The sequence below is a fragment of the Amphiura filiformis genome, chromosome 19, assembly GCF_039555335.1.
Source record: "Amphiura filiformis chromosome 19, Afil_fr2py, whole genome shotgun sequence".
Classification (NCBI taxonomy): Eukaryota; Metazoa; Echinodermata; class Ophiuroidea; order Amphilepidida; family Amphiuridae; genus Amphiura; species Amphiura filiformis.
The window spans coordinates 28,529,829-28,554,779 of record NC_092646.1 but is presented as its reverse complement, the minus strand read 5'-3'; the positions used below and the strand labels follow the sequence as shown (position 1 = coordinate 28,554,779).

The following is a 24,951-nucleotide window of genomic DNA, read 5'->3' as shown; positions in this document are numbered from 1 at the left end:
TTCGACATCAGATCTACAAATCCCCATTAGGGAACAAACCAAAAATTTGATGATATCCTCTTATAAATGAATGCCCTTTTGTTAGGGGACTGCCTCCCTCCCTCTAACCTAAGTGTGAAATATCCCAAAAGATCAACTTTGACCAATATTTTACCTAGCTCTTTTTTCAAACGTAATTGGACTCTTTGGACCCCTTCCCCTAACGAAAGGACTTTTGTTTATAGGACGTCATTGAAACGTACACCCATGGACATCTTTGAATGTTTTATCTCTCACAATGGTATGGGTTGAGGTGGCTAAGGTGTTTTCCAAACACTTGGGTCCGCACTAAAGGTTGGACAAGGTAAGCTTTAGGAGTGTCACCATATGTGGACCACTTTGACATCACATCTATAAATCCCCTTGCAAACCCAGACAAATGAAAATCTAGTCAACCGACTATGGTGCATGTAGTGAAGTCAACACTGCATAGCAACAATTTTAGCAAGGACGCACACAAGCAGACATATTCTACGGAATATGTTGCATGACACGAACATGCTATTTCTCCATGTCTAGTAACTCCGCCCACCTGACCGAAATCACCTTGGATACGTGGCTTCACCTACTGCCATGGTTAGGGATGGGCACTCACAAGTCTATGCTTGCACCCACCTTTGTCATCTTTTAAATGTTTTTTCAATGGACTAAGGAGGCCAAGGATGATTTTTCAACACTCGGCCCCACAGCCAAAGATGTTATATCTGATGTATAACATCTGCCGTGTGAACAATAGAAGATCATCTAACTTTGTATATAGATCTGTATATTTTACCAAGGAGATTACACCCAAAGGGAAACAACTCTGCCATATTTTCATGTCTCTCGTGGAGGGCAAAATGGTGTACCTCCAGATTATTTTGACATGGTCCAGTAAACTTCCATTAAAAGTGAATGATTGTCTGCTGCACGAAGCTTTGTGCTTCAGCTTGAGGACACAAGTTTTCATTTGATATAAGGTTTTGCCAATAAATGCTGGAGGTGCACCGTTTTGATCTCCATGTGTTACAAACCAAAATTTACCATAGTGTTGTTACACACAGGGCAATTGAATACATGAATACAAAACCCACCCAAGTCCATCGAGAGGGATTTTGAGAAAACTTAAAAACAAATGTGATGTGATCAAGCAAAATGAATATTGATTTTGGTCAATAATAGTAGGCATGTCCACTAAAAATTGAAGTACTTTTAAATTGATTCAGACCTAACTTATTGGCTGGGAATTGATGAAAGAAACATTTTGGCGTTTAAATAATCTTAATCGGACGTTTCATTCCAGAGATATGGCCTTTCGAGTGTCACGGTTTTATATAGGGCTGCTAGAACATGTTAAAAAGTTAAAGTCCAAAATGGAATACTAACAGAAAGTGCAACTTTAAGGTACTTTTTCTTAATGTATTTATTAACTAGCTTATCTGGAATATTATATTTGCTTATAACAACATGAAAATAAGATCATCCTGAAAATTTAATCGATTTTGTTGACATACAACAAAAAATATAAGACCTCAAAACCCATGGTTTGTTTGGTGAAACCTCAAGCATGATCATAGATGGCCGCCATGGAAAATATCTCCATAGAGGAGATGAACAATAAGTGCATTATTTCAAATGAAAAGCGGTAGTCTTAAACATTGTTCAATCTTTTAAGGTCAGCACATTTTATCTTCAAAAATTATTATATTTCATCATGGCATAAGTTTGGTAACATTAATCACTACCAATTTTGAGAAATTTGCTCCAACTCAAAGGTTATCTTTACTACATTGAGCAATACACTGTGTGTGCATGGAAGCCATGATGGATAGCATATGAAATGGACATGGTAGTGAGAAGTGCACGGGGAAGTGCATGATATGAGATGGGCATGCGTAGGCTTAAACATTCTTAAATTTCTTAACATCTTACACATTTTGTCTTCAAAAATAGTTAAATTTTATGAGTATGTAAGTTTGCTTGTCTGATTCACTCCAAATTCGGAGATAATTGCGCTTTGAACACCTGATGCACGGAATGGTGTCACTTCAACCTGTTGTAGTTCTCATCTCATTAAATTTTTCAATAAAAAAGTTGATCTCTTCATGAAGGAAGGTCCTCTCTATTTACTGACCAAACAGGAAAAAGTTTGGTTAATGTTTTCTGGTGGAATCAGGAATTTCTTGAAACACCCTGATATAGGCCTACATTTGGATCAAAACAACTCATGTACGCCATTTAACAGGCCTGGGATTTCTTGTATCGATCAGTTTCTCCATAGACAATACGTGTGTGAGTCCACGCACACAGTGAATGAAAAATCGTTCTAGTGGAAACTGTATTGACAGTGGGCATCCCTAATAATAGTATTGAACTTCCTTTGTATCTTATTGTTGTGAGCACCACTCAATGACCATATCTCTGGAACCGTAAGTCTAATTATGATGGAGTTTTCATCAAAGTAAAGCCTTCAGAAATTGAAGACTGAATTTAGATTTTGATCAACACAGAACAACATCAGCCTCATTTAGCTTGATCGCATCACAAATGTGTATCATACATGCTGGGTATAGGCCATGCTGGATTTTACATGCTCAATAGACGCACATAGACGGCAGCTTTGGGTTCAACTTTTATACACATGATAGGCATATGTATAAGCGACAATTTCCCATGCTTAACTCAATTTAGCCGAAGTATGGACTTGGGTGGATTTTGTATTCATATTCAATTCTGCGGAGTTGTTACTCTTTGGGTTTAAACTCTTTGGTATTTACCTGTTTGTATGCATTGATTGGCAGGTGTGAAAAGATGTTATGTCCACTTTGCTGTATAGGGGAGAGCGGGGAGTGTTCGCCCTATTTTTTTCTGACCAGCCTAGCGATGTCAAATTTAAGGTTAGGGATGACCTGATTAGCCCATGTGAAAGCCCTATGTCTTAGCTATATACGGCCACAATCCCAGAACTATAGGCCTTACAATAGCAACAGGATAGAGCAAACAAAAAAAAAGTTTTATAAAGTGGCGAACTTGCCCCATATTGGGGCAGGTTCACCCATATGGTGGGGTAAGTTCACCCTAATAACAAAAAAGGTTTAAACATTGCATAACAATAACATATTCAATGCAAACATTTAGCAAGAGTACACAGGGCATTCATTCTCTTCTGGGGAGTCACTAAATTTGTTGCAGGGGTCGGGTCAGGGTAAAATGTAGGGGTCCAAAGTGAGCTTAAACGTATCATATTTACAACTTCGGGGAGAAATGGATTAGGACATAAATGGTGGTATGAGTAATACCGATATCACATAACTTTAAAAAAACATGTTTTCAGTAGTTTTACCTTGTTTAATGGTTTAATTATCAATATTTTGCATAATACGCTGATGGGACAGGTCCGCCTCCAGTTTGGGGTAAGTCCGCCTGGGAAGATATAGGCTAACATGCCCCATCCTCAAAAGGGCTTAACGAGCCCCTTGTGCATATTTTTGTATTTTCTTCTGGGTATGCAAAACACAAATCGAATAAGGAGTTTATAACTGCATTAAATCTTTGACAAATCCCATATGTTCCCAATACAGATTTCCATTAAAACCATCTGTATTTATGTATCAATGATAATACAACATTATGAATGCAAGAAAAAATTACGCTTTTGGGGTCATTTTTTTTGTTTTGGCTGCAGTTCGATGAACACGTCCCTATATGTCGCGTAGCTAATATGAGAAGTTTATAATGACCTATGTCACCTAATTTTGCCATCACCTAATTCCCTGATAGCCGTAGTGCTGAGAAACAAGGGGTGGGCGAACCTGCCCCTAGGGCGAACACTCCCCGCTCTCCCCTAACTCTGACTGTCTGGTTGAAGTGATGGTGCTCCAGGGTAGACGCAGGATAGAGGGCCGAGAGGCGTAGAGAATTTCTGCTGGAAGGAATTGGTCATTGCCGGATGATCCATGTCATGGCAGAGACAGCTGATGAACAATGCCTGCATCTGAAATTAAGATAGTAAATAGTAGATGTGAGATGATGATCTGAGATGATGATCTGAGATGATCTGAGATGATGATCTGAGAATGAGATGATCTGAGAATGAGATGATCTGAGATGGTGATTTGAGAGAATCTGAGATGACGATCTGAGATGATGATCTGAGATGATCTGAGATGATGATCTGAGAATGAGATGATCTGAGAATGAGATGATCTGAGATGGTGATTTGAGAGAATCTGAGATGACGATCTGAGATGATCTGAAATGATCTGAGAATGAGATGATCTGAGAATAAGATGATCTGAGATGATGATTTAAGATAATCTGAGATGATGATCTGAGATGATGATGATCTGAAATAATCTGAGATCATGCCCGTAGCCAGGATTTATTTTTGGGGCCGCTGATTTTGAAAAAGTGGAATTAAAAAAAAAAAATTTGGACTTTTTGGACCGTGGGGGCGGATTTAGACATTTTTGGACCAAAAAGGCTTAAAAAATGCAAATGGGACTTTTTGGGTAAAGAAAGGGAACTTGTTGGGCCTTTGGCATTTTTGCGGGGTGCGTCACACCCCCTGCACCCCCCTGGCTACGGGCCTGTCTGAGATGATGATCTGAGATGATAATCTGAGATGAGGATTCAAAATGATAATCTGAAATAATCTGAGATGATTATCTGAAATGAATGAAAAAATAATGTCAATCATTCCAGTCATTTGAGCTAAGGAAAGAAGAACATGGTCCCGCTGCTAAAAATGTTTGTGAGCCAAATTGGAGCAACCATTTAGGATATAACCTTTGTTTTACTTAATGAGTAGTGGATATTTGGGTTTATTGAAACATTGCCCTATTTTGGGCACATTAAACACTCAACCCCCCGGGTGCATTTCAAGCTGATTCCGAGCCCCAGGGTTAACCGGTTTCTGGACATGTCTATGACGAACCCCTTGAACATGATGGAAGCTTGGTACTGAAATGTTTCTTATGAACTTACACAGGCACAGCCAGATGTGGATCAAAGTATTTGAAAGGTGGGAGCTGATCATGAAAATTTGCCCTGTCCCACCCAAACTTTATGCTAAATACAACTCTATTCAGGCCAGGCGCAAGGGATTTATAAGTGGTGCGGCGCTAGAAATATACTATCCAATTGGAGCGTAGTGAGCGACGCGAGCGGAGCGTCTAACGGCGTGGGGTGCAGGGGCCCGCTTTAGGGCCCCTGAAAATGTTTTGTTTCTGGATGCGCTTAGAGGCCATTTCCTGTTGTTTTTAAACAAAATTGTGGATATTCTAGACTTAAGTTAACACCGAGTTAACACCAAAATAAGGTCCCGTTGCGCGAGAATCACGAAAAAAAATCACTCTATTATAATTTCCCCAATTTGCAATGGTAAATATGCAGATTAAGAACTTCACATTATAAAACCCGGGAAAGGGGGTAGGGGTGCCGCTGAGAATTTGAAAGTAGACCCATCAATATATACAAGGTGACAAGGGCGGATCCAGGACTGCTTCCCCAAGTGCTTTAAAATAAAATATCGTAAATGTAAAAAAATGTACGTGAAGCGAGCATCGATCGCAGGGGGGTGTCTGAGGGGGATGTGGCCCCTGAGAAGTAAGAAACTTTTTGCAAAATGAAGACCTAATTGAAGCGATTTGGTGGACCATTTTGTCTTTATTAGTGTGTAAAATTTTAGTTTGAAAAAACTGACAATTTGTGAAATGACATGCAGCATGAAGCCGATCGTGGACAAGTTTTCCCTATTGTTGTAGGCCTATGTTTAAACATAAATGGGCAAATGTTGAAAGCAGAAGCGAAAATGGACACTTGTTTATCCACTACGCAAGGGGGTGTCTGAGGGGGATATCAAGTTCCCCCCTTGGAGCTGAGAAGTTGGAAAATTTTGCAAAATGAAGACCTAATTGAAGCGATTTGGTGAACCATTTTGGCACTATTAGTATGTAAAATTTTAGTTAGAACATGTTGAAAAAGCCGAAAATATTTGTGAATGACGGCCCGTCGATATGAAGCCTTTCGTGAACAAGTTTTCCCTATTATTGTCGTCTAGTGACTTTGGTGACAAAATGTGATAGGCCCTGCATATCGGCGGGCCCGCAGTAATTTGCGCATGCTTTTGGTACGAGGACCCGCCTTCAAGTAATGCCTAAAATAATCAGGCCTATATTATAGGGCCTACTTCCGATCGATGTGCGGTTTTTTAGGCATGGACCTACTCAATTACGTGCAATTTAACTTTTTCTCTCCTCCTTTTCTCCTTTTTTTTTTTATAGCTGTTTCCCCCTTTCTCTTCTCTCATTTCCTCTTTTTTGTTGCAGGAGGGCCCGCCCCCTAAACCGCGCCTGCTGTAAAGTTATGACCAATACGGGGGTCCAGTGTGTTGGAAGGGGCAGCGTCCCCTAGGGAAATTTTGCATTTCTGAACTCAATTCGCCCGATTTGGTGCATACTTTTTCCTTTCGTTTCTTTCTCTCTTTCTTTCTTTCTTTCTTTCTTTCTTTCTTTCTTCCTATTCTCTCTCTCTTTTTTTTTTGTTGCTTTGCTCAAAACTGGTGCGGCGATCGCCTGACCTGTCGTGATAGGTTGCGCCCGGCCCTGCTATTGGCCATTCTGGGGGAGCCCCAGGGGGTATCCCCGTCACAGTTGGAACATTTTTCAAAAATAGGAGTCAAAGAAACCAAATGGGTCCCTGGGTCAGGCACAGCTACATATGTTTACTTCAATTAGCTACATAAGCTTAGGCAACAAAAAAACCCTGTTCTACGGGCGGACGGACCTTTCAAGTAGGGTCAGGCGGGCTTTTTTTGGTTTTTGGAAATGACCCAAAAAATCACCAAACTCTTGTAAATATTTTGTGATTTGAGAAAATAAAAACATTTTCTTCCTGAAATTTTGAAAATCTGGGTAGGTCGGGCCCGTAGAACAGGGTTTTCTTTTTTCGTAGCCTTACCTCAATTTCATCAAATACTCCTTCAGTGCTTGCCAGGGACGCAAACATGGCATGAGTGACGGCAAATGCATGGCCAAAGTTGTGGAATGGGTTTGGTCGGTAGTTCTTACGCACAGCAATTGTGAATCGAACCAAGGTGCCTGTGTCAAAACTAGATGAGGATGATGAAAAAAACGGCATTGACCGACAACTAATTTTGACAATCTTATTTGGTTAATCTAAAAAATATTATAGCAACAGCAATAAATAACAACAATCAAAACACCTGAGAGGAGGATAATGTGGCTAGTAGCTTTTATGGGGATAACCTCTCATCTATTAAGAAAATAGTTGCAGTGAACTACTATTTTGCGCAACATTTGTTGGGACAATGCAATTGAAATGTGGGCAATGTGGGAAATAATATAAATGTTTTTATAGATTTTGTGCTTTCTCCATCCTCCTCCAAGCAGTGGTGGGGTAGACATCAGGGTCTCAGCTAGGATTTAACAAGTGCCTGTTATTTTCATCAAAATTGCCTGTCCAAAATACAATTTTAAATTTGACACTGAAAACAAAACCCAGACCTCTAAAACTTCTGGGGGTTCAGTCAGTTCAAGTTCAAATAGCTTTAACTGTAGCCTTGATGTTTTGGTTCAAACATTATTAAAATTATTTAAACATTGTTTTTAGCATATATGCCACAGGCATTAACTTTGGCTGTCTTAGGAGCATACTGCCTGTCCTAAATGATGGGTGGTTAGCTAACACCCTGGTAAACATACAGCACAATTATCACTACATTTAGCACTCAACATTGCCGAAAAGGAGCAGGGATGCATCAAATGCATAAAGTGTATCAAAAAATGTGTGCACATGGTTGTAAGAATAATGGTCATGATTTATTACACAATTTAAAAGATGTGAAATTTGCACTCCTTTTATAGACCACTTGGCATGTGACGTCATTGCCCGGCAGTATGCGCGCGAATCAAGGCAATTTCCATTGTTCTTTGCCCTGCAGTGTGTGTGAGCATAGTATTTTGCTCAGGGCACATGCATTTTAAATCGTCCACCACATAGTACAAGAATGAGCCATTGAACAGTGTATCGGTTTGTTCAAGCATATCGATAGACCAGTCCCTCGCCTTTGTTGATAAACAATGATGTAAAGCGGTCTATACTTACGCATCAGGCCCAAACAAGTGGTGAGCCATGTGTACGAACATATCACACATCTCTCTCTGAGTGGTACGACAATCAAAATCAAACCTTAAAATGAAAAATGAAAAGAAAAAATGGAATCAAAGTCAGTTTGAAGCTGAAAATTGGCCTTTTTTTCGTCAATCTGTTCTTATACATGCATAGTGGCGTAGCATCATGGAGCACGGGGCACATGCCCCTTTAATCAATTTGAAAATTTAGAAAATCCAGCTTATTGGCCCGGCCCCCCCATCAAGGTCCCCCATGAATCACGCTACACCACCATGGCCACTGTAATCTTCAAATAATATTCAAAATGGAGAAAATGGAGCGTTTTATTGTTAATTATGCGTTCCAGCCCTCAATACGTCTAAATAAGAAGACAACACTGTGACACCATGATTAAAATGTTAGATCATGGGGATATCTCCCTAAAAGTGGGAGATGGAATTCACGGTTGTCAGTTGCTAATTGATTGTGTTGATTGAAATCATTTTGCAGTAGAAAATATTGAGAAAGCTGGGCTAGTAAATTTGATCCTTCCATATCTGTGATTCTTCCAACCTCTGTTGACTGAATTAAAACATTCACTATGGACCACAATGGCCTCATCCCAATGCCTAAACCTCAATTAAACAACCATAGAGCAAAATTCGACCTCAAATTGCAGATTATGAGTTTGTGTACCCAAATTGTCAAAGGTCATTCAATGAATGTGCAACTGTATTGGAGTTAAAGAACTGTGCCCTGATAGATGAGCATGTTGTTGATCCTAGTGTATTATATGTGACGTGTCATGTCAAAAGGAGACACTTTTGGGCAGGTTTTCAATTTTGAGGTTTTTACATAGCTTAAATAAAGAGATATTTTGCACCACAATGCCGTTTTCCACAATGAAATCGGACATTCCTAAGCGAAGATATTGAGTTGGTAAGTTGTGGTATTATAAAATTGGAAATTGAGATATCGGCCTTTAAAAATATTATTGACAATGTTGAGAGTAGGATTTACCTTGAAAAATGTCTCAAAAAATACAAGATGCCAGTTATATTCCGGTCTGAAACTATCAGACAATATTTTTAACATTAATAACACCACAAATTCAAGCAACAAACCCAAATTGTGAAAAAATACTCTCGGGCAGATTTTTGGCTATTTCTCCATTTACGATCCTGCCCAAAAGTGTCTCCTTTTGACATGACACGTCACATATGTTATCACTCAGATGACATACTGGAATACGAGCAATTTTGACAAATGAAGCTCTACATTCTGACAAACTTTCAAGACATTACACAAATTAGTTTCGACTCAATGGGAAAATTGTGTATAACATTCGCATGTTACAGTGGCATAGTATTGATTGATATAAACCACTTTGTCATGTAAACACCATTATTTTGAACTGTTTTTTTCAACATGGACCTTGAAAATGTTTTTTCTCAGGAAATACTTAATTTTGGCTGCTAGATATAATGGGTTGTGTGCATTAAATTATTAGTTATGAATAAATGTGTTTCTAAATGTTTGGAATTCTAAATGGAACGATTTATATTTTTAATGGTGATCATCGGTTCTGATGATGATGGTGACGATGATGATAACGACGACGACAACAACGATGATGAAAATGATGATGAAGATAATGATGATGATGAAGGAACAGATGAAGATGAATATGTTCAAACATGCCTAGGTCTATAATTTTCCGTAAAAGTGATGTAATAACAGGATTAACTACCATAGCAATAGGTGAAAACAAGTTTTGAATATAGTGGCCTGCACTAGTACATTCACACAGTACCTCTGCATTGAAGTATAGATGTCAAAGAACAGGGATAAAGACCTGGATCATAATTTCTATAGAATATTTATATCATGCTGATCACTCGCACCTGTAAGATTAGTATCTTTGAAAAGATTGGTATTGTATTCAATCTATGATTGCAGACACACACAAGTGATGAGTGCAACCTGCTTGTAATGCTGGGCAATATATTCAAAAACTGTTTCAACCTATGATCGGGTGGCGCGTGGGGAGGGAGGGAGGGAGGAATGAAGATTTCTCAACTGAGTACATCATTTAATAAAAATACTGAGTATGGCAATGATCTAAAAACTTTTTTTCAAGAGATGCAAGTATGTCATCCGAGCGACGATTTGAATCATGCTCAACATTCATGTCATCCCAAAAGACCTGTATAATTCAAGGAAAGCAAAAGAAGCAAGTAAGCAAAAAATTTGCAGCACCGGGGAAAAGATGCATTATATTCTCAATTGTGACCTGCTACCACGAAATCAGCATAAAGTTGCCGCGACTTTATGCTCATTTTGTTGAGTTGGTAGTTTCGAGATATTTGGTCTGACTAAGTTGATGTTCTTTGTTTACCGCCACCTGTACAAGCCAGGAGTATTAAATGGCCCATTGTACCCCCATTCACAAAGGACATACAGACATACTTAGTGGCTTTAACAGGTGAGTGAACACCAACGCAGTAGCCAGGGCATTTTGAGGGACTAACACCTTGCGACTTTACGCTTATTCGCTGTCGTAGTGCACGTTACAATATGACCGTTGCTAGGCCAACTGGATCACGCTTTCTTTATTACGAACCACTGATCGAAATGATCACAACACAAAGCCTATGGCATATCAAAATTCGAACAGGTGTATGAGCCAGGCTTGGAGCAGTAACCAATGGTTACTAACAGCTCTAGTAACGTGCACTACGACAGCGAATTTTGTGGTAGCAGGTTACAATTACCATGATTACAGTGATACATACCTTTCGACTTCCTCTGGAATTTGTCGCTTGTTCATGCGAGCCACAAACTTCTGCTGTTCATCTGGATGACAACTGGTGTAGTAGTCAAGCTGTTGCCTAGCAACCGCTAAAAGACGCTCAGAATGTGTGATGCTACTGTAGATCTAAGGAGACAAAAAAAATAACCAATGTCGTTTTCTTACGTTTTATGTATTTCAATCTAATCAAATGTCCTTTAGCATTTGATACATTTTATATCTTTTTCCTTTCCTGCACAAATGCATTTGGACTATTCCAGTTGAAATCCATACACCCTCTATCACACACAGGGAGTGTGAATTTCAAATGGGGTTACCTGAACGAGTGACTCCATTTGAAATTCACACTCCCTGTGTGGAAGATTAAGGTCATGTCTTGCAATTTCAAATGGTATGTGTTACCTGAACGAGTGACTGCATTTGAAATTCACACTCCCCGTGTGGAAGATTAAGGTCATGTCTTCCATGGGGATGTAGGGATTTCAACTGGAATAGCCCATTTTTATTTCAGGTAAAAGGAAGAAATGCTGAGGTGTAATTATGATATTGACAAACATGAGAATACAATTTAAATAAGGCCAAAAAGAAAGGTTTGTCTCAAAGCTTGAGCGCGCATTTATAAAATCACATGATTTTTAAAAAAAGAAATGCAGAAATTTTTTTCATTTCAAATTTTTTTTTTTTTTAGTTTTTTCCAGAAAAAATTTGGCGAAAATCAGATTTTTTTCTCAAAATACCATAAAAATACCAAGTCGAGAATAAAAAAAACCCAAATTGCATTTCGCATTTGTTTTCAAACAACTCGTGAGCTTTGAGACAAACCTTTTTTTTTTGGCCTAAAATAAAAACAGGAATATTCTGACAAAACTGGAAAATTTACGCACAATCTGGCAAAAAAGCTCCAAAACAGATTTAAAATAAATAAAAACACAGAAATTTATCATGCCTTCATTGGGTCAAAAACAAAGAAGTTATGCTTGCAACTGTCTGTAAAACAAAGCAAACATAACAAACAAGAAAGTCAGTGTATCCGTCATCAACAACATGGAAGAAAGATTTCTTCTATGGTCACAATAACTACCTTTGAATAATGAAGAGCTAGAGCACAGTAGACGGCAAACATGCTGAAATTGGACTCATCCACCTTGTCAAACGCCTGGATCATGGCGCCACTCTTCTTGTTTATCATCTGCACTACGCCGATGACTATCCCGTGGCTCATGATGGGCATACAGAGGATGCTACGAGTGGTGTAGCCGGTTGCCAAGTCAACATCCCTGTGCCAAAGATGAAACATGTAATCTTTTTAGGAAAATAGGCAAGGCACCCAGTGGCGTAGTGTGGGTCATCACATAATTTGTAGGGCACGGACCATGATTGGGGGGGGGCACCGGGTCTGATTGGAGGCCACAAGCCATTTTTCGGCAATTTTCCTATGGGATTTTCTCATTTTTGCAATCGATTGGGGAAGGCACATGCCCCCTATGATGCTACGTCACTGAGGGCACCCTATGTTTAAAGGGGTGTTTTTTGGTTTTGTTCTAGTTGTCAGGGGAAAAAGTCAGAAATTAGTGCATTGGGCATTTGCTATTTATTTTTTCATAAAGTATATACCCAGAGAACTGAGGATATCTTACCCTTCCCAAAATCCTTTGCAACATGATATATCGATCACCTCATTTCATCAAATGACACTCCCATTACAGGTCATTTTATATTAATTTGTACAGGTTCCCTTTGATTTCAGTTTGAGAATAGACTGAATCGACGGTCAAGAATTTTTTGCAAGATCTGGATGTGCTCTGTTCTCTGAGGTACATTTCATCATTATTGACTCATGTTGCACTAGATAGCAAATCAGTACAGGAAATTAAAATGGAAGAAATGCATTGTGGGAAGTGAGATATCGTCTCTGGCATGTACCACTTTGCTGGTATTCCATTTTCTTTTGAGATAAACTTTTTTGTGCCTATTAAAAGCTGAGAATTTGGCTATTCCAGTTGAAATGCATACCCCTTATGAAAGACATGACCTTAATCTCCCACACAGGGGGTGTAGATTTCAAATGGAGTCACCCATTCAGGTAACCCCATATGAAATTCACACTCCCTGTGTGTTAGATTAAGGTCATGTCTTCCATAGGGGGCGTGGGTATTTCTATTGGAATAGCCCATTGTTATCACCTACCTATTGAATCTGGAATCGCTGTAAGCATCTGGGATGTTAACTATCTCCCCTGTCCTGGCCACGTGTCCAGCAATGCCTTTTTCTATGGAAAACCTGTGATAATTGAACAATTAAAGGTACATTCAGTGATTTGCTCATCATGAGGATCATAAAGCTTGAAATTCAGCTTTTGGCCTTTTTGTATGGAAAACCTGTGATAATTGATCAATTAAAGGTATATTCAGCGATTTGCTCATCTGGAGGATCGTAAAACTCGAAATCCAGCTTTTGGCACATTTGCTTTTCAGTGTCATAGATGTGCTAACATTATAGTCTGCTGTGATAAGCCAAAAATAAGACATTTTACATGAATCTGTAATTTGCTACATGTATTTGAATGGGTCTTCAACTTTGTCAATAGTCGGCTGGTTTTTTTTTGCTTTGACTGAATTATTTTCTTTTTAGATGGATGAGGTGGCGCTTTCAACAATATGGTTTTGTGCCGAGTCTGAATCCAATTTTACCAATTGCGTGTTATCTTATCAGCGAGGACAGAAAAACAAAGCATGCTAAAAGTGGAGGACACTTGCAAATATCATGGGTGCGAGAGGCCACAAATTAAAAAGAAGAAAATTACTATAAACCATTGAAAAACAGCGTAAAATCAGGATTAAAAAGCCAAATATGGGCTGAAAATGAAAAAAAAAAAAAAAATTCTGGTAATAAAATATCTGGTCAAGTGGCAATTATATAAATTTGCATTTATGACACAGCCTAAGCTAACTGCTCACCTGATCTGTTTCTTCTTGGAGAAGATTGGTTTACCATCCACCTGTTTTCCCTCATCAAACAGATCAGCGTAGAGCTCTCCCGACTCGGAGTCCGTAAGGAAGAGGGCACAACGATCTGCGTTGACAAGACTCTTTGTAAACATCTGTAATATGGAAATACAAAGTCAGAGATCAGGAGCATATATTCGCTGTCATAGTCATTACATCATCACCTTGGACTGAATATGGACCAAGTATAAAGAAGAAATAAACAAACAAACAAACAGTCCCCTGCTCACCATGTTCACTCAGTATGACCAAGTGGATTTTTTTCAAAACTAACCAATTCGTAAAAAGATCATATTAAATGCTGATAAAACTTCACATTTTTAGGACATAGCAGAATAGTACTGTATGGTTTATTTGACTAATCATTATAAATAGAATGGACAAGTTTTTAGCTTCATTTTTGTGATAATGCAATTTAGGTGGATGTAAACTTCATTGTTCAACACAAACTCAAAACCGTGCATGACTGTGAACATGCCTTGAACCAAAGTAGGCATACAGGGTGCATTGTGACACCAAACAAATCAACTCTCAAGTTCTAGAAACATGTGCAGAGCAAGTTCTAGAAACATGTGAAGATCATTTTTTGTTCGAAATTCTTTGTACTTATTTTAGAGGAATAAACATTATTCATAACCTCATTGCGATCCAATCACAGATAACTTTTAAATACGCAGACGCAAATGCAAGTCATTGAAAAAGTATAATGACCGCGTCTCGTGACGTAGCTAAAAGTACGCTCTACAATGACCGCGTTACGTGACGTGTTACGTGTTCAAACAATTTACGCGGACGCTGGCCGCCGTATTTGGACATCGCATGATTGCGTGCTAGTGTGATTGGTCGCTAGCGGTATTTCCTTAATGGGCTATTCGATTTTTACAGGGAATACAACTAAACTTAAAATTGTGTTCTGTTTTCAAATTAAGACAAAAAATGTGATGTAAATTGAATTTAAAAAAAGTGAAAAGTGACGGTTATGAATGAGGTTAATGACTTTGCATCCGTTATTTTTCGGGTATTGTGAAATATCTAAACATTGTGCTTTGGAACCGAGGGATATTCACAATACCCTCAAAACAACTGATGCGCAGTCATTAACACGGAATATCTCATAGAAGCAGACAGACCGAGGAAAACGAGGGTAGGCAGATTTCTTTCATGCTTTGATGGTTGAGCAAGTGTCCCAAGTTATGCACACTGGTGACATTAAAAAAATCTCACGACCCCTCTGGTACGAGATACAAGACCCCCCTAAAATGACCCCCTGCCTCCCCCTTTCCAACAACAAAAAAGCTAGAAAATGGGTAGTTTCAAGATGATCAAATATATAGAAAACCATTCACAATGAAAAATATATTCTGCAGGTATTAAGTTGACATATTAATCTTAACGGATATAGTAGAAAAAGTAAAAAATCTAATTGGGTTGTACCATTTTTTAGGAGGGGTGTTTTCCTATTTTTCACTTTTTGAGAAAAAGTGAAAAATGCGTTTTTTACCCACTTTTTGACGAAAAAAATAAAAACCTTCATACCTTTTAATTTTTTTTATTTTCACATGTAAACTAGTTTCATGCAAGACTAATTAAATAAAGAAATAAAAACCATGGAGAGTATTTTAGTTTAAGAGATAGAAGCCCCGGAAGTGGACTACTTTTTCCATATTCTAGAATGCAGATGTTGTAAAGATATTGAATTTAATTGGTTTTTGAAGTCTTGATTGTGTATTTTAATTTTAAAAAATGTTTCTCCTTTATAATGTCTAAGATGACAATCAAAGATATTTTGAAGCCTGGGCTATTCCATTATAATACAGAGGTAACACTCTAGAACATCTTCAAGTTTGCTTATAATGGGCCAATGACATCTAAAAAGCTAGAAAATGAGTATTTTAACGATGATCAAAGATATAGAAAACCATTCACAAAAAAAAAATATACTCCGTAGGTATTAAGTTGATATATTACCCTTAACAGATATGAAAGAAAACGTAAAAATCTAATTGGTTTGTTCCATTTTTAGGCGGGGTGTTTTCCTATTTTTCACTTTTTGAAAAAAAAGTGAAAAATGCGTTTTTTACCCAATTTTTGACGCAAAAAATCAAAACCTTCATATCTTTTAATTACTTTTATTTTCACAGGGAAACTAGTTTTATTCCAGACTAATTAAATCAAGAAGTGAAAATCATGGAGAGTATTTCAGTTTATCGGATACAGGCCCAGAAAAGGGACTACTTTTTCCTAATGCTAGAATGCAGATGTTGTTGAATTTAATTGGTTATTTGAAGTCTTGATTTTGGTTTTAATAAAAAATAATTAGTTTCTCCTTTATATTGTCTATTATGACAATCAAAGGTATTTTGATGTGTTGGTTAAACCATTATAATACAGAGGTGTCACTCAAGAAAGTTAGCTTATAATGGTCCAATAACATCAACAAAGGTAGAAAATTGGTATTTTCACGATGAACAAAGATATAGAAAACCCTTCTCAATCAAAAATATAATCTGCATGTGTTAAGTTAAATTGCTCTTTAGCAAATGGTAAATTAGTGTTTGAGGTGAGTGATCATTCTCGCTCGCCACAGCTTACCCAAACTCAAATGCTACACTCATAGAAATTGTTCGTTGACATTACTCAGTAAGTTGATGTAAGTCGTTAACAACTTTCCGAGTAATGCCAACGCTGCATAATTTTGAGTAACGCTGACTCGATATCATTATGTTGGTCGCACTCATTTGCACTTACTTTATTGAGTTGTTACAACTCAGAAAATGGTGTGCTATAGTATACAAAATTGTGCACTGATTACAAAAATAAATATTTGAATACTGCTAATTGTGCAGAAAATGATCCAATTACGTGAATTAAGTAACAAAGTACCAAATTGGAATAACTCAAAACAATAAGTAGCCTACCAGTAACTTAATATGAACGAGTTACATCAACTTACATGTTGAGTTACAATAACTCAACTAATTGGTTCTTTGAACCTTGTTTATTTTTCTAAGTTCCCTGAACTTGAATTCAGAAGTTGGCATTGCTTAAAAAGTTGACGCAACGACTTACATAAACTTTTTAAGTAATGCCAACAAAGTTGATCAGTTGACGGAACTTTTGAGCTTTTTCAGCATTTTTAAGTTCGGATAACTAAAATGAATTTTGTTTTGGCAACTTTTACACTATTTTGAGTTGTCCAAACTTACTCCTTTTGAATTAAGCCAACAAAGGCTAACAAGTCATTTCTACTGAGTGTAGTGAGCAATTTTCCACTCACCATAGATACAATTTTATGTGAATGTAGATACCTTTACATATTTTCATTACGGCTTCAAACCTATGTAGCATTCCTTATATAACTTATAGTCGAGATTTGGACATAGAATAAAGGACATCAAAAGACATTTTTTGAGCCTTTTGATGCTTATTGTTAGAATCATCATTAACCTTTGTCACGGATGTAATACCGTATGAGAACTTCACTGGCTTGGGGCAATTGGTAATGCAAAGAAGTTGGCATTTCTCAGTGTGGAACGTAACTCCGCATATAAGCATTGTGGCTTATGGAGTTCTTGCAAGGTATCCAGATCGTGTTTTGATTGAACTTTGGTCAGCATTTTGGTAGACCGTTTATGTATTATCCCTTCAATGTTAACCATACGAAACAGTGAAATATGGTGAAAATCATGATAATTAAGTTTTCTACAAACACCCCAGTGACATAATGTTAAATGTATTTTTTGTTGAAATCATTACCATCTATAAGGACGTAGTTTGTGTAAGAAACACATGAAGAAACAGAAATGCTTCATTGTTAAAAATGCACTGAATTGGTGGACATTGTTAGATGCTATGGTATTCTCTGCAATGATATGACTGTATATTTGTGCAAACCGTGAACAGCAATAATGGGACAATGCTAAAAATGCACTGAATTGGTGGACATGTAAGTAAGATGCAATGGTTGTCTCAATGGTATGACTGCATATTTGTGCAATCAGCAATAGTGGAATAATGTTTAACAAAAAATAAAATATTTTCCTGTAAAAACACACAAATTAAAATTAGGACTAAAATAAGGCATTTTGAACATGGAGACCTGGATATAAAAAAGAAAATAATTTTTTTAAAGTCTTTCGTTGTTTATTGTTATAACCATATTTGTTATTAAGTTTGACCAAGTTAATGCAACTCTCCTAATTAGCATCATAAGGTAGAGATATGAGCATTTAGCAGACCGTATAGCTATTATCTGCTCAATATCAGCCATTTTACACAGTGGAATATAGCAAAAACCTTGATACCCCAGTTTTCTACAAACACCCCTTTGAAATAATGGACTAACCCTTGCTAATATCCCATGTTTGTGTCACCGTAGTCATGTGGTATAGAGTGATAAACAAAATGTTGCAGTTTTGAATTGAAGTCATCATCATATGCAGTCATGGAAGTAGAAGTGTAAGTAACACAAATGCCTCATTTGACTAATTGTTAAAAGTGCCCTGAATTGGTGGACATGTAAGTAAAATACTAAAGAAGTCTCCATGATTTTGAATGCATTTTTGTAAACATCAATAGTGGGGTACTTTATGACAAAAAAATAAAAAATAAAAAAAGATATGAAGGTTTTTATTTTTTCCATCAAAGATTGGGGAAAATTAGGCATTTTCAACATTTTAAAAATACAAGAATATAGTCTCACCCCTCATGCTGAAAATGGAACATTCCAAACAATTTTAAAGCTTGCTGTGTATTTTCATATTGTGAGAATATGTAATATTACATGACAGAAAAAATAAACTGATAAACCATTGTGTTATATTCAAACATGTCTTCTGAAATGTATGCAAAATTCAATATTTTCAAATTTGTCAGGGGTTAACAGAAGCATATTTTAGGGCGGTTTTAGGGGGGTCTGGTATCTTGCTCAAGGGGGATATGAGAATTTTCATCACCATTTTCATGAATACTTTAGGGAACCTAATGAAACTTCAAAATATGAGTAAAAAATGCTGACCCCTCTTTTCCTCGATTTTGCTATATTGTACTGTTTTCTGAGATATGTAGTGTTAACTTCTAAACAATGTTTGGTTTCAACCCCAATACCACTATTATTTTTTTGCCATATATATTAAATACTCTTAGTAATTGCAAACAAAGAGGCAATATTTGGACGGCTGTATTTCATGTGTTAAGGCTGAATTTAATTGGATATTTTTACTTTTTAAGATTGAAACACAATATAGTGCAGGTCAATACACATTATACACAAACGCGCTAGAAATGGATTTAATATTTTATTTACTATGCAAATAACCTCTATATTTCCATCTATCGGGACCTAACCTTTTCCTGCATTAAATAGCCTTCTGAATTTTGTGTTGTTGAAGATCATGCTCCTACACACATCAGTGAACATAAAAAGAGGAGCGACAATCCCGGTCATAGTTGGAATACTTGTGTCAAAGTAGGGCTGTTATGTATTTCTGTTATACTTGACATACTAAAATTTCCCTTTCTTTGGTGTAAAGTCCGAACCCTTCCTTACTACAACAACCCTCTCCCTGTCCCACCAATCAATGTTGAATATCTCTAGGGGTACATGATAAAAAATAAAAAAACTACCAACATTGATCGGGGAAATAGGGGGCATATTTGAAGTACCCATGTTAAAGTGTTTGCACAATTATGACCGGGATTGTAGCCAGACTCTGTGTCAAAAATGACACAGAATTTATGGCGCACTTGTGTATAATAATTCTGTAATGGTTTTATTATATCATCCCAGGCCTATACACAATACGTGAATTAGTGTTATGAAGATGCTGGAGTTAAGATTTTGCGCCCTCTATCAAGTCAATATCACTGTGTTCCTACCTGATTAACCCCGTTATTTACTCTGTCAAACAAATGATCAATACCTCCATCTTAAACGCCTGCGAAGCTAAATTTAATAAGCCCATTCGCAATTTCAGATCATGGTGCATCATGGGTAATATTTGCCGATAAAATTGGAGATAAACACGATGAGGCTACTGTACATTTCCAATGCGGTGAACTGTGCCGTTTGCATAAAAACGTCCTGTACTGGGATTTTGCCAATTATTTTGTCTTTATTTCTTCATGATATCAATATATTTATTCAAATACAATGTATCATGAAGAAATAAAGACAAAATAATCGGCGTAATTCCAGTACAAGATGTTTTATGCAAACGGCACAGTTCACCGCATTGGAAACGCACTGCAGCCTCCTCGTGTTTATCTCTCGTTGAAGAACTGTGTGACGATGTCTGAGCATGCGCAGTTGCAATTTTCCGAAATTGCGAAAGGGCTTATTTCAATACTTCAATGTTATTTAGTCACTGATGTGTAAGGTGTATTTTCTATTCTAGGAACATGTTTTAATCCCGGGGTTTTAATCAGCAATATTATTTAACTCCCTTTCTTCAGGGAAATTTTATGCTTAGCGCAGACATAAATCTCAGTTGGTTATCCACAAACTCAGAATTACTCTTGAAATCTTCCAATTAAGGCTTAATTAACAATAAATACTGGCTGCACAACAAATGTGAGCAATACCACTGAGAGTTGATTGCTGAAGTATGTAGGTTAACCATGATGGTTTCTGAATTTGGCAGCCTCACTCACATGATACTATATTATTTGGCACAGGGCAATCTACATCAATTACCGGGAGTATTGGGAACAAATTCTTCTTGCAGTTCTAGGATTGCTGGCAATCGCTGGACTTATTGGTAACTCCATGATAGTTTGGGCATAGCAGATCTATTGACATCCTTTACACTTATCTGGTATACGGTTGGTATTCTTGGGAAAAATGAATGGCCAATACCAGGAGCCTTCTGGATTTGTCAGTTTACCGGTTTCATGATATATGCCTGCCAAGCAACCAGCATATGGACATTGGGTATGATTGGTATAAATCGACTCATCCACATCATAAAACCCATTTGGGAAAAGAACATATTTACATCCTGGAAGCTTGGGATTCTTGTGGGGATACCACGGGCCATCCCGGAAACATTTCTTCTAATACTTCGTGCAACTGGACATGTTGCATATGGGTATATCGAATATATCTCAGAATGCTCCGTCTGGTATAAATCTGATGTGTTTCTCCTTCTTGTAACTGTAGTTGGTATTCCTTTACCACTCCTAGCGATATTTGGAAGTTACATTGCAATCTATGTGCACATCAAGAAACACTTTCAGGAACAGAAACAAAAGTTTTCTGCCAGCTCTACGAATGATGATTCACAGAATCCCAGCATGCAAAACTCTATATCAGAACTTGCAATCGTCGAAAAGGGCCAAGATCCCAACAGCGCCATAGCAGTTCGCAGATGGAAACAAATAACCAAACAAGAGATCGAGATAACTAAAAACCTCTTTGTGGTTGTTATTGGATTTATTGCTTGTTTTATCCCATTCTTCATCATACATTCAATTCGGTACACCAGTAACATCACCAGCATTGAACATGTTTTCTTTTATGTCAGGGGTATTCCGTTTGTTAACAGTGTTATTAACTTTATAATATATGCCATGAAGCATCCAGATTTCAAAGTTGTACTGAGAGCTATGATGAGGTGTTCTTATGCTGATATCCCACAACCGTCACCAATCCTGAAATATCTCCTTTCAAGGAGGAACTAAATGATTGGATTGCTCAATGAAGTACTATCCTCATAGGAAGGTTAAAAACATCCTATTCCTAGTGATCTTGTAATTCTTGGTTTGGGTAACTTCTGGTTTTGAAAATAAAATAGTGTATAAAAGTCTAGATTCACCTATGAATAAAAAGCTCCATGACATTGTAAACAAAGTGGTCTTTGAACCACAAGTCGTGCCTAAGATAGAGGTTAAATAACAAAAACAAAACTTTGATACAGTTTAATTAATGAGGTCATAATGAAAAATGAGAATATCCTGTAAATAGTACTTTTAAATTAGTCATACAGTAAGTAGTTGGATCATGTAATGGAATGGGGCCATAATGGTTATAATGAAATATGAGAATATCCTGTATATATTACTATTAAAGGGGGGTAACCCTATTGGTTTTGGATATGGATTGTCTTTAAAATTACATAATAATATCAAATATCACCCCCTTTATGCTGCTTTGTGAGAAAACGAGAGCATTTTCAGTGTAAATGTGAATAAAGAGCCAAATTTGCAATCCAATACCTTGGTATACGTGAATTGCATTCTGGGCAGGCAAGCAACAACATTCCTGTTCGTATGACACAATGCTGTACAATGCCCGGCCCGTATTGAGCGGAAAATATTTGGGTTTTTTCGTGCCGTTTCAGAAAAAAGGAAACAAAATATATTTCCCCTTGCAATATGTACATTTCAAATGAATATAAAAAGTTTGGGTTAAAAATGGAGAGGAAAAAAAACCCTTCCGATACCGGGTATTGAACCGGGTATCTCTCGGGTAAAACATAATGCGCTAACCGATTGAGCTAAATAGCCCACTTCGACCGCCTTGGAATTGTATAACTATATACGGCGTACCATCTCCTCAGCAGTTAGTGTGGTTCACTTTTTCACAGAATGTGTATGACGCGAAACCAAAGTAGCTGTTAAGGAGACTGATTTTCGTTCATAATTCCCTGCCCAGAAATCCGAAGTAATATTTAGTATTTACAAAATGGTAGCCTGTAAAAACCGCTGTGTTTCATGATTTCTCCGAAATACATCGACTTGGAGCGTCAAATTTCAGGATAGTAATGAGAAAAATAGTATCTATTATGTGACACCAAAACCTCATCAACAATGAAAAAAATCGGGGGGATGATGCTGTTGATCGGGTTACGGACCTTTAAATAGTCATAAGAAGATGGATCATATGATGGAATGAGGCCATAATGAAAAATGAGAATATCCTGTAAATAGTACTTTTAAATAGTCATAAGTAGTTGGATCATATAATGGAATGGGACCATAATGAAATGTGAGAATAGCCTGCAAATAGTACTTTAAAATAGTCATAAGTAGTTGGATCATATATGGGAACATAATGAATAATTATGGGAATATCTTGTAAATAGTACTTTTAAATAGTCATAAGTAATTCGATCATGGAATGGGGCCATAATGAAATATGAGACTATCCTGTAAATAATACTTATAAATAGTCATATGTAGTTACAATCATATTATGGAACGAGGCCATAATGAAATATGAAAATATCCTGTAAATAGTACTTTTAAATAGTCATAAGTAGTTGGATCATATGATGGAATGGAGTCACAACACAAAATTAGAAAAGGAGAACCTGGCCCGCGGACTACCTATACCGCCATGTACAATCGCACTGTCAGCTATGGGTTGAAAATTGGGGGTATGTCCTTGCCGATGGTGCACGCAGATGAACGAAAACAATTCTGCATCTTACTCGCATGCAGGTTGTATCAAGTGCATCTCTCAAATGCACCCGTCATCCATGTAGCACGTGCATGACAACGATTGCCTCAAGCACATTCCGAGGGAAACCAAATACCCCCAATTTTTGTCTTGACACTTCATGAAGAAATATTCCATACTTTATGTCAAGTCTGTATAATAAATAAGCTTATGCAAGAACCATGTGTTTGCTGGTGAGCTCTGGTGACTTCACCCAATGGATTGTTTAGCAGCAAAGAGCAAGGGTGTAGAATTTCATTGTGAAAATTCCTTCTAAATTCATCTATTTATGCAAAACTTTTGATCATTCATTTATATGTACTCGTAACCACTTGGGTATAAGCCCACCTTTGGCTATAAGCCCATCACCCACTATTTTTCAAAACATTGTGGGGAAAGGGTGCACTTGGGTATATAAAGCCCAGTTGTAATTTTCTTAACCTCAAAACCTCTTTAAATCAAATCAATGCTTTTTTCACACATTTAAGAACAAATATAAAAGAATATCAGTTGATAATTAACATTCTATACTAATAATTTAAAAACACTGACATAGATGATAGAAATTTCTGGTACATCGCGTCGGGCATATGTAAATGGGTTTGATTGTTCTTATTCTTAAATTCAAGTACTAGCCCCTCCCCAGTTATAAGCCAACCCCCATTTTTGAAATGAAATCTGCCATCTACATGATCTAGGGAGGTGGGCTTATAATACCTGAGTGGTTTATGGTATGTTTTCCTATAGCCTAAATCTATGCAATTATATAAGTTGCCTGGATCTGTTGGAATGTTGATTTGTAAGTGGCTGTGCAATAATTATGAACCCTGGCAGGAGGGTAAAATTGAGGGGGGGGGGGGCAAGCAATTTTTGGCGAGCAAAGGGGGGGGGGGCAAATGATTTTTGGCACTCATTCATGGGGTGCCTATTAGATAAAGCACTCTAAAAAGGCTTAGGAAAACAGTACAGAAATGATTAAATATGCAATTTTTCCTGCTCGCTGCACTCGCAACATATACAGGCGTGTACGCAGGGGATGATTCATTTTTGACTGGGGCGCTACTCATGCGGGGGGGTCTGGGGGCCTAGAACAAGGTAAGTCGCGTTTGTGCAATGCAGGGGGTGTCTGAGTGAGAAACGTTTGCAAAACTTGAAGACATAGGCCTAATTGAATTGAGGACCATTTTGGCACTAATACTGTGTAAAATTTTATTAAGCCGAAAATATTTGAAATGATGGCCCAATTGAAGCCATCCATGCACTATTATTGTATTACTCTAAGTCTAATTATTAAGTTATTGCTAAAAATATAAAGTGTACATGAGTCCAATCACAGACCCTAGACCCCTTTTTCTAGGGTCTGTGGTCCAATACAGAAGAGATAAAAATTCCCTTTAAAAGGGAAGCCAGCCTCAATGTAGAAGAGGTCTTGTAATTAGTTTTGGTCAATGTGAAAGGCATTTTTAGGATCACGCTTACATCTACATGACAGTCCACCAAACCATCAACGATGAGAACATGCACACTGAAACAGCAGAAAACAT

At 37.4% G+C, this 24,951-nt stretch overlaps 1 protein-coding gene across 1 annotated transcript in view; it reads right to left on the bottom strand.

Moving 5' to 3' along the window:
- Window positions 1-24,951, bottom strand: part of LOC140140482 (cAMP and cAMP-inhibited cGMP 3',5'-cyclic phosphodiesterase 10A-like) — a 118,274-nt gene that overhangs the window by 9,116 nt on the left and 84,207 nt on the right. Inside the window, 9 exon segments of the mRNA XM_072162241.1 lie at window positions 2,796-2,855; window positions 3,868-3,919; window positions 3,921-4,012; window positions 6,979-7,129; window positions 8,146-8,229; window positions 10,947-11,089; window positions 12,045-12,240; window positions 13,151-13,243; window positions 13,921-14,063. Coding sequence (XP_072018342.1) covers window positions 2,796-2,855; window positions 3,868-3,919; window positions 3,921-4,012; window positions 6,979-7,129; window positions 8,146-8,229; window positions 10,947-11,089; window positions 12,045-12,240; window positions 13,151-13,243; window positions 13,921-14,063 — 1,014 coding nt within the window.